Below are 12,779 nucleotides of genomic sequence, written 5' to 3'. Positions count from 1 at the left end.
AGAATGTTTTGTTTTTAATTTTTCTAGTGATTCTTCTCCATTTGAGAGATGTGGCCAAAAACGAAATACAGCATAGGTCAAGTCAGGTATCGGCTCATGCGGCGGAGTAGTGCGTCAATGCATCCGTTTGGTTTCGGGATCGTATTTGAATATCCATGATTCATCGCCAGTAATGACTCTCCCGAGCAGGTCTGGATTGTCCTTGAGGCACTCGATGATGTCTTGACAGACAGTGTTTCTTTGCTGTTTCTGGTCCTCGGACAACAGCTTGGGGACTATCTTTGTGCACACCTTGCGCATTTCGAGTATTTCAGTGACGATGTTCCAGACAGTGTCCTTGTTGATGGAAAGTTCCTAAGCAATCTTCCGCACCATGAGTCGACGATCTGTGCGCACGATCTGCTTCACACGCTCGATGTTGTCTGCCGTTCTGCTCGTTGAAGATCTTTCAGACCGTCGATCATCTTCAACCTTGTCCCGTCCCTCTTTGAACCTCTTGTGCCATTCAAATGCACGTGTACGTGACATCGTTTCTTCCCCGTAGACTTGCTGCAGCATTGCGAAGGATTCGGAAGGTGATTTGCCAAGCTTGTCAAGAAACTTCAGATTGGCTCTCTGCCCATCAATCATGGCGCGACAACTCAGACGAGACAACATGTAAAGCACGACCTGTAAAAAATCACACAATGAGTGCAGTCAACCATCACCAATCATATATATTGTGGGAATGTTGCAAAAGACTGTGACGAAACCCGTTCATTCAAGTTGTATAAGTGGAGCACACAGCAGACTCAATCCCGTTACTTTTTAGACGGACCTTGTATTTGATTGGAGGGTCACCAATAGGGATGGTAACACCCCTGATATCCATTTCAAAAAATGGTGGATCAGCCTGGTACAGCCGCACAAAGTAACTGGCCCAGCGGGCCTTCACTTGAGACTCCTCTGTCAAGAGCCCACCACCCTCCGCTCTTACTGCAGTACACCGAGGGGCAGGCTTGGAGGAACGCAATGCCTGAATTCCCCTGTCAGCACGATGAGAATCACTTGACGACAGGTGATGATCCATCCCCTCACAGATTCCTCGCACATTGTCTTCCTTGTCCAGCCTCTTCGTATGTACAGTTTTACGCCTCAACTGCCTGAACAGCTGAGTCCTGCCATTAAGCCTCGCCCTGAGACTGGTCAATGGTATCCAGTGTCCCTTGAGAGACAAAATTCTTCTTCGCCTGATGGTGAGTTTCAAGACATTCACCAGCAACATCAATGATGGTAGTCTTGAAAGCACTCCACAACTTTTCAAGATTCGCCAAAGCACCGAGACCGCCCCAAATCCCCACTCAGCCTGTTTCCAAACTCCTCAGCTGCCATCTCATTATTGAGCTTGCCAACATTAGCCTCGACTGGGATGCTTCCATTATTCTGGATTGAAGCTGAAACTTCAGAGTTGCTTCAACAAGCCTGTGGTTGGTATTGAGGAACTAAGCACTCCTGTCAACCCCGCAGTTTTGGATCATTCTCCAGTGACCATCAATGAGCACATGGGCAATCTCCTTTGCCATACCACGAGCATTGAAATAGCAAATCCATCGATGAGCCTGTCAGAGCTGAAACCATGAACCAGCCATCTTAAGTCCATGATTTATTGCAAAGTCAAGGAACTTAGTGCGATTCTCGTTCACAGTTCCACAACCATGGGGAAAAAACATGTCTCATAACCATCCCTTTCAGTTCCAGTCGATGCATTGAAGTCCCCCAAGACGAGAAGAATATCTCGCCTGGGGCACTGATCAACCACAGACTGGAACATGGCAAAGAATGTGTCCTTCACGGTGAGATCACTCGCCTCAGTCTGAGCATATACAGAGACCAGAGAAAAGACCCCCAAGTAGTGACGAATCAAGTAGTCAAAGGGCGGAGGAGCTCCTTGTGAGCCAACGGCCATCCATATCTAGTGCCCAACTGTGTCTGCAGACATCCTCCTGCAGTTGGGTTACTTCTTATTAGGAGGTTGGTGGCAGGATTTGCACTCCGGCCACCGTAAAACCCTTCATTCCGCAAAACGCAAAAACGCAAAAAAATCTGAAAACCCACTCCGTGGGAGTACCTCCTGTGCAGCTTCCCTTCACAGGGCAGCTCACCGGATGACAGGATTGGGGCAAAGCCTTCGGGACCCCCAATCTTTGATGATAGGAGGGAAACCACGGGGTAACATCCCTGGGTCAGATTGCGGGAGAGTGTGTCAGAGTGGTGCTGAGGTGTCGTCCACCAGATGGCGGTCTCCTTGGGTTAACCTGAGGCGGTCCCTTCGGGTGGGTGCCTGGAATGTCCTATCCCCAAGAGAGGATGATCACCTGTCTCTGTTATCATCTGAGCTCAAGCGTTTGGACATCGGGATTGCAGCACTTTCTGAGGTTCGGAGACCGGATTGCGGCGAGATAATGGTGGGTGGTTACACCTAGTATTGGTCTGGTCGCTTTGATGGTTACCATACCCAAGGAGTTGCTGTAGCTGTGTCCAATAAGCTGACCCCAATGATAATTGAGGTAACACCGGTCAACGAGCGTATTATGAGATTAAGGATTCGTCACTCCTTAGGTGTCATTTCCCTGGTCTCTGTTTATGCTCCGACTGAGGCGAGTGATCTCACCGTGAATGATGCATTCTTCGCCACACTTGAGTCTGTGGTTGATCAGTGCCCCAGATGAGATAAACTTCTAGTCTTGGGGGATTTCAATGCATCGACTGGATCTGATAGGGATGGTTATGAGGTGTGTGTTGGTCTCCATGGGTCAAGAACTATGAACCAGAATAGCACTAAGTTCCTTGACTTTGCAAGAAGTCATGGACTTAGGGTGGCTGGTTCATGGTTTCAGCGCCCACAAGCTCATCGCTGGACTTGGTATTCCAACGCTGGCGGTGTGGCAAAGGAGATTGACCATGTCCTCATTGACGGTCGTTGGAGGATGATCCAGAACTGCAGGGTCTACCGGAGTGCTCAGTTCCTCAATACTGACCACAGGCTTGTTGTAGCAACTCTAAAGCTGCACCTTAAATCCTGGAGAATGGTACCATCCCAGCCTAAGCTGGATGTTGCCAAGCTCAGGGATGAGAGAGTAGCTGAGGACTTTGCGAACAGGCTGAGTGGACACTTGGGGGGTCTGGGTGCTTTGGGGGTCCTGAAGAGTTGTGGAGCATCTTCAAGACCACCGTCCTTGATGTTGCCGGTGGATGTCTTGGAACTCACCGCAGGGCAAAGAAGAATTTTGTCTCTCAAGGGACATTGGATACCATTGACTAGAGTCGCAGGGCCAGGCTGAATTGCAGAGCTGAGCTGTTCAGGGAGCTGAGGCGTAAAACTGTACGTGCACTGAGGGTGGACAAGGAGGCCTATGTGCGAGGAATCTGTGAGTGGGTAGAGCATCACCTGTGGACAGGTGATTCTCATCCCACTTACAGGGGAATTCGCGCAATACGTTCATCCAAGCCCATCCCTCGGAGCACTGAAGTTCGAGCAGAGAGTGGTAGGCTCTTGATAGAGGAGTCTGAAGTGAAGGCCCGCTGGGCCGGTTACTTTGAGCGGTTGTACCAGGCTGATCCCCCAGCTGTCGAGTTGGACGTCAAGGGTGTTACAATCCCTGTTGCTGACCCTCGAATCAACTGTGGTCCACCTTCGCTTGTGGAAACACGGGCTGCGGTGAACCAGTTGAAACGGGGCAAAGCTCCAGGGATCTGTGGCATCCATGCCGAACTTCTCAAGGCTGGTGGAAATGCTGCACTCGTGTCGTTGCATGCAGTTTTGTGCTCTGCCTGGAACACAGGCATCATCCCAACTGACTGGAAGAGGGGCCTTGTTGTCCCTCTCTGGAAAGGGAAGGGTGATCGCCAAGACTGCAACAACGACCGAGGGGTGACGTTGCTCTCAGTGCCGGGCAAGGTCTTTGCTCGGATAATTCTTGATAGGGTTCGCCACCATCTGCTTGAGCACCAGCGTCCAGAGCAGTCAGGCTTTACACCAAAGAGGTCAACGATTGACCGTATCCTTGCCCTTCGTGTCCTCACCGAACGCAGAGAGTTTCGGCAGGGGCTGCTTGCAGCCTATGTTGATCTCTGTAAAGCGTTAGATTCAGTGAATCGGGATGTCCTCTGGAGGATTCTTGGTCTTCATGGGGTGCCACCAAAACTGATCGATCTGATGTCTGAACTCTACTCTGGTACTGAGAGTGCTGTGAAGTGTGGTGGTACCACCTCTGACTTATTTCCAGTTGTTACTGGAGTTCGTCAGGGATGTGTACTTGCCCCCACACTTTTCAGCACTTGTATGGACTGGATTTTAGGGAGGATGTTGGAGAGATCAAGTTGCGGTGCATCGTTTGGGAATGTCAAGATCTCGGACCTTGATTTTGCAGACGATGCAGTCATCTTTGCGGAGACTTTAGACATCCTCTTGGGGGCCCTCGAGGTGCTGAATGAGGAGTCGGAGCCGCTGGGATTACGGGTTTCTTGGGTCAAAACTAAGATCCAGGCTTTCGATGACATCTTGGATGCTGCTGTCCTGTCTGTGTCTGTTTGTGGTGAGGATGTTGAGGTCGTGGAGAGATTCACTTACCTTGGCAGTGATAATCATGTCTCTGCTGGCTGCGAGTCAGAGGTCAATAGACGTCTGGGTCAGGCCTGGGGAGTCATGGATTCACTGGATCATGGGGTGTGGCGCTGCCGGTACCTGTGCAGGAGGACGAAAGTCCGAGTTTTCAGGTCCTTGGTACTTCCAGTCTTGCTCTATGGGTGCGAGACTTGGACTCTGACCAAGGATCTGAGACGGAGACTTAATTCCTTTGGTACCAGGTGTCTTCGGAGAATCCTTGGCTATCGCTGGTCGGATTTCGCTGGTGTCCAACGAGCGGTTGCTGAGAGAGACTCGGATGAGATTTGTTACCTGCATAGTCCGTGAGCGTCAGTTGCGGCTGTATTGACATGTGGCTCGTTTTCCTGACGCTGATCCTGCTCACCAGATTCTCTCAGCGAGGGAGTCTCATGAGTGGAGGAGGCCAGTGGGCCGACCACGTGCCTCATGGTTGCAGCAGGTTGACCATCATCTCAAGGAGATGGGGATGGGCCTGGCATCTGCCTGGGGGATGGCCAGACGGAGGCCCCTGGAGTACCGGCGGAAAGTGGACGCAGCGCCTCGCTGTTCTGGCACATGCTCCCACACCTGACCTGACCTAGTGAAGAATCCTTTGTCTCATAATATGCTTGTTGACTGGTGATACCTCAATTATCCATTGGAATCAGCTTATTGGACAAAGCTACAGCAACTCCTTGGGCATGGTAACCATCAGAGTGACCAGACCAAGGTTTAACCACCCACCATGATCTCAACATAATCCTGTCTCTGAGCCCCAGAGAGTGCTGCAATACTGATATCCAAGCGCTTGAGCTCAGATTATAACAGAGACAGGTGTTCATCCTCTCTTAGGGAGAGGACATTCCAGGCACCCACCTGAAGGGAACACCTCAGGTTAACGCAAGGCGCCTGCCATCTGTTGGATGACACCTCAGCACCACCCTGACACACACTACCACAATCCAACCCGGGAAGGTTACCTCATGTGTTTCTTCCTATCATCAAGGAGTGGGGTTCCAAAGGCTTTGAAGGGCAGCTGCACAGGAGGTACTCCCCTGGAGTGGGTTTTCAATTTTCTTTTTGTTTTTAGTGTGTTTTGTGGAGTGAAGGGTTTTACGGTGGCTGGATTACAAATCCTGCCACCTACCTCCGAAACAAAATTTAACCCAACTGTAGGAGGATATCCACAGACACAGTCAGGCACTAGAAATGGATGGCCTTTGGATCAGAAGGAGCTCCACTGCTCTTTATCAGGTTTTGTTTTTAATCCTGCTGGGTGTCCTGATCCATTCACCCTCCTTTCCTGAAAGCTGGTCGGGGAGACGGTTTAGTCGCTGACAACCCAACAAGGAAACAGGCGAGTGCAGGTTTACATGGTACGTGTTACAAGCCACAGATCTAATCTGGCTTGAGCTGACAAATTTATCGCATGATATTTCAAGAAGTTGTGGACAAGTTATGACAAAACTAGGTGGATGAGTTGGTTCGGTGACATGAACAAGATACTTCGATTTTGGTTCAGGTTGGGATCCAGATCTGGCCTCTCAGTGGGATACAAAATGTAAAATTTTCAGTTCAGACTGGCAGAGGTATGCGCTCTACCGAGTGACTGTTCTAAGTCTTTGTTGAAACATATCACGATGTGTACACTTCAAAAAGAATCTTGGTCGCTATCATACCCTTCTGATTGTGGGCCTTGTGCCGAGGCTCTGTTGGTGCCATTGCAAACCCGGCACTGCAAATTAATATTCCAATACAGATGTGGAACAATAAACTGGCTGCAATCAGAAATCAATAAACCAGATATAAAGACAAGGATACTCTTCACTTTCCACAAAATCTACACATTTATGAGAGAATTTTGTGTGTGTCACCATTTTTCTCAGAGATGGCCAAAAATGGATATTTTTTAAACTTTCAAAGGTTCATCTCTGAGTACCAAGGAGTGTTTTCGGCAAAAATAATTCAAAGTTTTGAAAAAACGCTGAAGGCCTTGAACCTATACAATATACATAAAAGGTAATATAAAATTATCCCTGACGCCATTCCATCATCGGTGTTGGGAAGTGTTTTAGGCCCCCACAAAAAATAGAATGTGAACAAAATTAGAACAGCAATAGGCAATGCCCGGTACCCCCTGCTGGTGTAATATTAAAAAAAAAAATACATCCTGAGAATGGACTTGTCGAGATGAGGAGTTAGTGGTCTGATGGATCCCCATGAAGCACACACAAAGTGACAATTTTCGTATTGGCTGAGTAAGAGAAAAGTTCAGCAGACTCCCAGATTCAATTTGTGTGCAAACACAAAGACAGCAAGCAACCCTTACCCACATTAAAATTATAATTCCAAGGACAGGTGTGAATAAAAGATATCACACATGAAACTGAAACAGCAGTGAATTGCAAAAAAGACAAAATAAAAATATAAAGTGACATATCTACAAATATACTGTTGCGGATCCAGGGTGGCGGGATTCTCACCCGATCCTTGGCGCCACCTCACCACCACCGTCTCCGGGGTTTATAATGCCGGCTGGCTCAGCACAGGCCTCGGGTCACGCGTCTTCAATCGCGATACCAACATAATCCTGAACCTTACCAGTTGGGGAAACAGAACCCCGGTTACAGACTGGTTTTGTCAGATGCCGAGCATTTTCTGCCAATCTGTAACCATTTTGGTTTTATATGCCAATCGAACGGATCGTTCTTCGACGTGACACGAATTGATCCAGAGCGGCAACTTCATACGAACCAACCAGATTTATTGGGGAACATCGGGGAATATGACACAAGCAAACCATTCACGACAATGTTTTTACTAGCAATCTTTAACCTGTTCTTAACTAGGGAACTACGGACTACAGGTTTCGAGGGGGTCGCTATCGAGATATGCCTTATACAACGTGCAGACAAGACAGACAGACAGCATGCATGCAGACAAGACGGAGTACTTGGTGATGTTTCATGGACGAGCGGAAAGTGTCAAAAAGCACGAATGTCGCTCGCAACAAGCGGATGTCCATAGATTCGAGCCCCCAGCTCGAACGCGCTGCGTGGCAAGATGGCGGTGCCGTACTCTTCCTTTTCCGCACCACACGCGGTCTCCGCGCGCTCCAACCCTGCGCAAGGCCGACGGCACAAGACCACCAGATCAACGATGGGCCTAAGCCGATCTCTCCCAAGGTCCACCACACAAATCCAGGCCTGGCCTGTTCACCAGACAAGGGCCAAATCGAGGTGCCGGGCTCCGGCAAGTGGATCGTCAAACGTGTCGAGCCGTGAGGTGAGCAAGGACCGTCAGAGGCTCCGTCGTTTCCTCTCTTGCCTTCCCGCCTCGAAGCCCGACTTCTCAACTCCGTCCTCTCAGTTTCTTTCTCTGCAGAATCACCTTTTCTTTCCTTCTCTACGCTCGCCTCTCGAAGCCGACCACTGTCTCTCTCACCGCAGAATCACCTCCTCATAAGAGTCGATCGCTGACTCGACATGCAGGCCGCCTCTCCCACTGCCCAAAATGGCAGACTCGACGTGCAGGCAGCCTCTCTTACTGCCAAAAATCCAGACTCAGCATGCTCAGGCTCAGCGTCTCTCCCGGCAGATCCAACACTGTCCCTCCTTCGTTCGCTCGCTTCGAAAACATGAGCACGCCTCGAGAGCGACTGTTTTCCCAAACTGAACTCTTTCTCTCCCACAGTTTCTCATTCGTTCACTCGCTTCGTAATACGAGCACGCCGCCCTCAGCGAAGCCGACAAACTCCTCCCCTTAGTTTCACATCCTCTTTTTGGCCAAACCCTCTCAGCCGACTGGGCGGGCCTCGTCCAGGATGGGGAAGGAAGAAGAGGGAGCTCTCTTTCCACCACCACCGCACAAACAATAAAACAGCGTCTGACACCTCCCGACACACATGTTACGTCCATTTTACCAAACAACCTAGCTAAACATGCATTTAATGGGGGATATGAGCTAATCCTATATTTACTAGTCCAATACGGGCCATTTCCATAACAATACACTGACAACTGGGGGAATGATGAAAGAGCAGCGATATATTTTTTTAAAAAGAGTTGGATATATTGGGCATAGACAAATATGGCTCATTGGAATGGCTAAGACTAAGTGAGCTCAACTGGGATAGAGAATGAATCAATAAATACCCAAGACCAATGACACCACACAAATGACTGAAGAAAATGGTTGGACTGAGTCAATCAGAATCGGAGAAGTGTAAGTTCTGCAAGGTAGAAACAGAAATTGCGAGCCACCTCCGATTAGGATGTTAAAAAAAAAAAAACTTATGCAACAACAGCTGTACACATACAGGCACGACAAAGTATGTAGAGTAACCACTGGCACATCTGCAAAAATTTTAATATCCCAGTTTCAGAAAACTCATGGAAACATGAATCAAAAGCGATCATTAAAAAGCAAGGAAGTTATGCTCACATACGACCTGATGATCCCATCGAGCATGATAAGAGCAAACAAAGCATTATGTCAAGATATTGCACTTGTGTACTAAAAAAAAACATTGCATTGCTAATTAAGGTGTCAGTACCCAGCGATTTTGGCCTAAACACAGTACTCAAGAAAATGACCAAATATCAAGACCTCAAAAATGAAGTAAAAAGACCTTGGAAGCTGAAAAGTGCCAAAATTGTACCAGTGATCATTGGAGAAAAGGGAATGATAAGGAAGAAGCTCACAGAGATCTTAAAAAAATATACCAGAAAGCTGTCCAGAGCTGAGTTAGGATCCTGAAAAGAGCCCTTGGAGCAAAACTTTGAGAACAAGAAAACTTGACCGCTTGTCCATGAATCATGATGCCTTACTAAAACGGAGGTGGACACTTCGAGACCTGGGAAGACTCCATTCCACCTTGTCAAACCTGCATATGGAGATAACAACCAACGACCCACATGGACCGCTTGTCCATGAATCATGATGCCTTACTAAAACGGAGGTGGACACTTCGAGACCTGGGAAGACTCCATTCCACCTTTTGAAACCTGCATATGGAGATAACAACCAACGACCCACACATACACTCACAGTTTTACATACACTCACTCACAGAAAGACAAAACCTTTTTCGTGAGTGGATTAAAAAGTACTTTTGTTTTCATGATCTGCATGAAAAAAATCAGATACTGTCCTTCGAATGACATGAAAGTAACAGTTGCTCTCTTTGTCTTTCAGGTATTCCACAGGTTGTCATTCTTACCCACTGTGATGTGGCATGCACAGAAGTTGAAAAAGATCTGACCATGGTTTTCAGGAGCAAAGACATCAATGAAAAGGTAATGCCTCCAGGAATACACTTTCACTTGGTGTCCAGACCCAATTTGTGAAAGCCTGTTTCACTTGGTGTCCAGACCCAATTTGTCATTGCAATGAATACGGAACTTTCAAAACGAAGTATGAATGCTAATGATTCCTTTCGTGCATGTGCTATGTGTGCCTTTTCAGCAACTCACTTCTGCTCCCCTGGGGATTTGTAAACCTACTTTTGCCGGCACAAAATTTAAGTCAAATAGTCTTTTAAACATAAATGTTTGCATTTAAATGAAGGAGTGGCAATTTCAAAATGCTTCACCTTAATAATGTTGCTGGATGCAAATCTGACTCGCGAGAATAATTATAGGAAACACAAGAAATATCCGTGGATATGAGGAGTTGAGCTTGTACCATTTTCTGTTAATATAAATGAGTGGCAGTATGGACACACACACACACACACACACACACACACACACACACACACACACACACACACACACACACACGCACACACACACACACACACACACACACACACACACACACACACATACACACATACACACATACACACAAACACACAAACACACAAACACACAAACACACAAACACACAAACACAAACACACACACACACACACACACACACACACACACACACACACACACACACACACACACACACACACACACACACACACACACACAAACATACATACACATACACATACACACAATTCTACTTTTAGCAACAGATGTAAAATCTGTATTATAATTTCTGTGTTGGCTCCAGAACCAAACAAACAAAATGTTGTTCTGATTTTGTTACATACGTTTCAAGTGCTAAATACGTTACCTTTGTTAAATACGTATTGTTGCGGATTCGCGCCCGCCGGCGTGTGAGCGGCCACGTAACTCGAATCGCGGCACGTCGCCCACCGGACGGACAATCCCGTCGTGACCCTCTCGGACTAACGCCGGGAACTAGTCACGGGTGGGTCTTTCGGCCTCACCACGATCGTGCCAATCAGCCCCCCGCGTGGGATAGGGTTGCTCGCCAAATTCGACCTACCTAAGTACCCACACGGAGGGTAGACCGGGCGATCGCACCTCGCCGCAGGTCGACTTCGGACACGGGCCACTTTAAGCGACCCGTTCCGTACTATCGGGATAACCGAGCGGTGTTATCGTCGGCCTCGACGGTTCCGATTAATTCTCGGGCGTATTTAGCCCACTACCAACCCTTTACGTGAAGTAAGATGGAGATTCAATGAAAGAAAAGACGAAGCGAAACGGGCGAAACAGTTCAACATAAAGCACATTTATTCCGCGGCAAACGGAAAGCACACATATACAATTATACACCAAAAGCAAATGTAAAAGAAGAAACACCACAATAATGCACAAAAAGCAAATGTAAAAGAGAAACACAATGCAGATCTACTACCGACTACCGAGCACACGGCAACACTTATACAGTTTTACTTCACAGACGGCGCCGACAACACATATACTCAAAGCAAAAGAAAAAGGGACCACCCTCAACGATGAGGGGGCAGACGGGCCTGGGGCCGAGACCGCGTCGAGCCTACCCGTCTGGTGATGAGCCGCAAAATGGCGGTGGCGCCCCGACTCCGCGGGCCTCGCTGGCACTGCCTGGTATGGGGTGGGAACGGGGCCCCCTTCTCGCACTATCTCAGCACGGGGGGAAACAGGAGGGGGTTGTTGATGCTCGGGGGAAGGAGGATATCTTGCTGGCTCGGGTCCCGCGACGAGCGTCTCCACCGCGACCTCGGTCGCGTTACCGGCCTCTCCTCTCCGCAGCTCCCCGACTCTGACACGAGCGCCCTCTCGACTGCCTTCGCCGCCGCCACCTCTCCAACTCTCCCACTCTCCACTCTTCTCAGCTCCGTCCAACTGCTTTCTCCGACTCTTCTCTTCTCAACTCTCCTTGACTGACTCAACTACTCCGACTCTTCCCAACTCAACTGCCTTCTTGGGGAGCGAACGCGGCCCTTTATAGCCCCCGTGGCTTCCCTCCTTCACCTTCGACCCTTTACCTCTGGCTGGCTCCCCATTGGACAGAGGAAAAGTGGGCGTGAATGCTTTTTGATCCGCGAATCTGCATATAGCGATTATACTCCGACGCACCTGGAGGCGGGGCCAAATTGCCCCATGCTCACTGATAGGACGGAACAGAAGTGGGCGTGAATCGTTATTGATCCGATTTCTTCGGAAAGGCTGGTGTTTTTGCACCCGCCGCTCGGCGCGCGCCCTGCACGAGTCCAGGATCGGTGTCCACAAGCGGCGCGGGAATGGCGGTGATGCGATGGTTGCGAGAGCGAGATGTGACGGCAAGGGTCGTGGCTGTGGTTGTGAAGCGGTGTTGCGGTTGGTGGTTGTTGTGTGATGGCTGTTGAGACGTGGTTGGTGGTGGTAGTAATGGTAGTAATGGCGGCTGCTCCAAAATAAAGATAGTAAAAGAAAAACGGCTATCTAGAAGGGTCGCAGCCCGAATGAATGACATTTATTCCCTCTAAACAACGGGTTTGGGCCTAACTACACATATACTTACAGAGATATCTCACCTAAGGGACCTGAATGGTGGTTTGCGAATTTCGTCAACCACAACACTACCCCCTCCCCTTTTTACAGACTCGTCCCGAGTCGTCAAATTTTCGTGTGCCATCATGTGTAGTTTTCCCCTAGTACATTTTACCTACGGATCCCTGAGTGCGACATTCATGGTATTCGTGTCCCCAAAATAAATAGCCTGAGGGCTGAGTAACTACCTAAACAAACTCACTCACACGGACGACTTAAATAAAATTGCCGGCGCCAAGACAGACATGCCGGGGGCGCACTCATATGTACAGTAC

At 48.7% G+C, this 12,779-nt stretch overlaps 1 protein-coding gene across 1 annotated transcript in view; it reads left to right on the top strand.

The window, feature by feature from the left end:
• The window catches only part of LOC147025466 (interferon-induced protein 44-like), a 119,192-nt gene that overhangs the window by 71,297 nt on the left and 35,116 nt on the right, over window positions 1-12,779 (top strand). The window contains exon 4 of the mRNA XM_085886471.1: window positions 9,821-9,921. Coding sequence (XP_085742597.1) covers window positions 9,821-9,921 — 101 coding nt within the window. The remainder of the gene's footprint in view (window positions 1-9,820; window positions 9,922-12,779) is intronic.

The sequence above is a fragment of the Eptatretus burgeri genome, chromosome 6, assembly GCF_056783735.1.
Source record: "Eptatretus burgeri isolate ZD-2024b chromosome 6, Ebu_testis_v1, whole genome shotgun sequence".
NCBI lineage: Eukaryota > Metazoa > Chordata > Myxini > Myxiniformes > Myxinidae > Eptatretus > Eptatretus burgeri.
The sequence above is the reverse complement of the archived record's forward strand: the minus strand, read 5'-3'. Positions and strand labels throughout refer to the sequence as shown.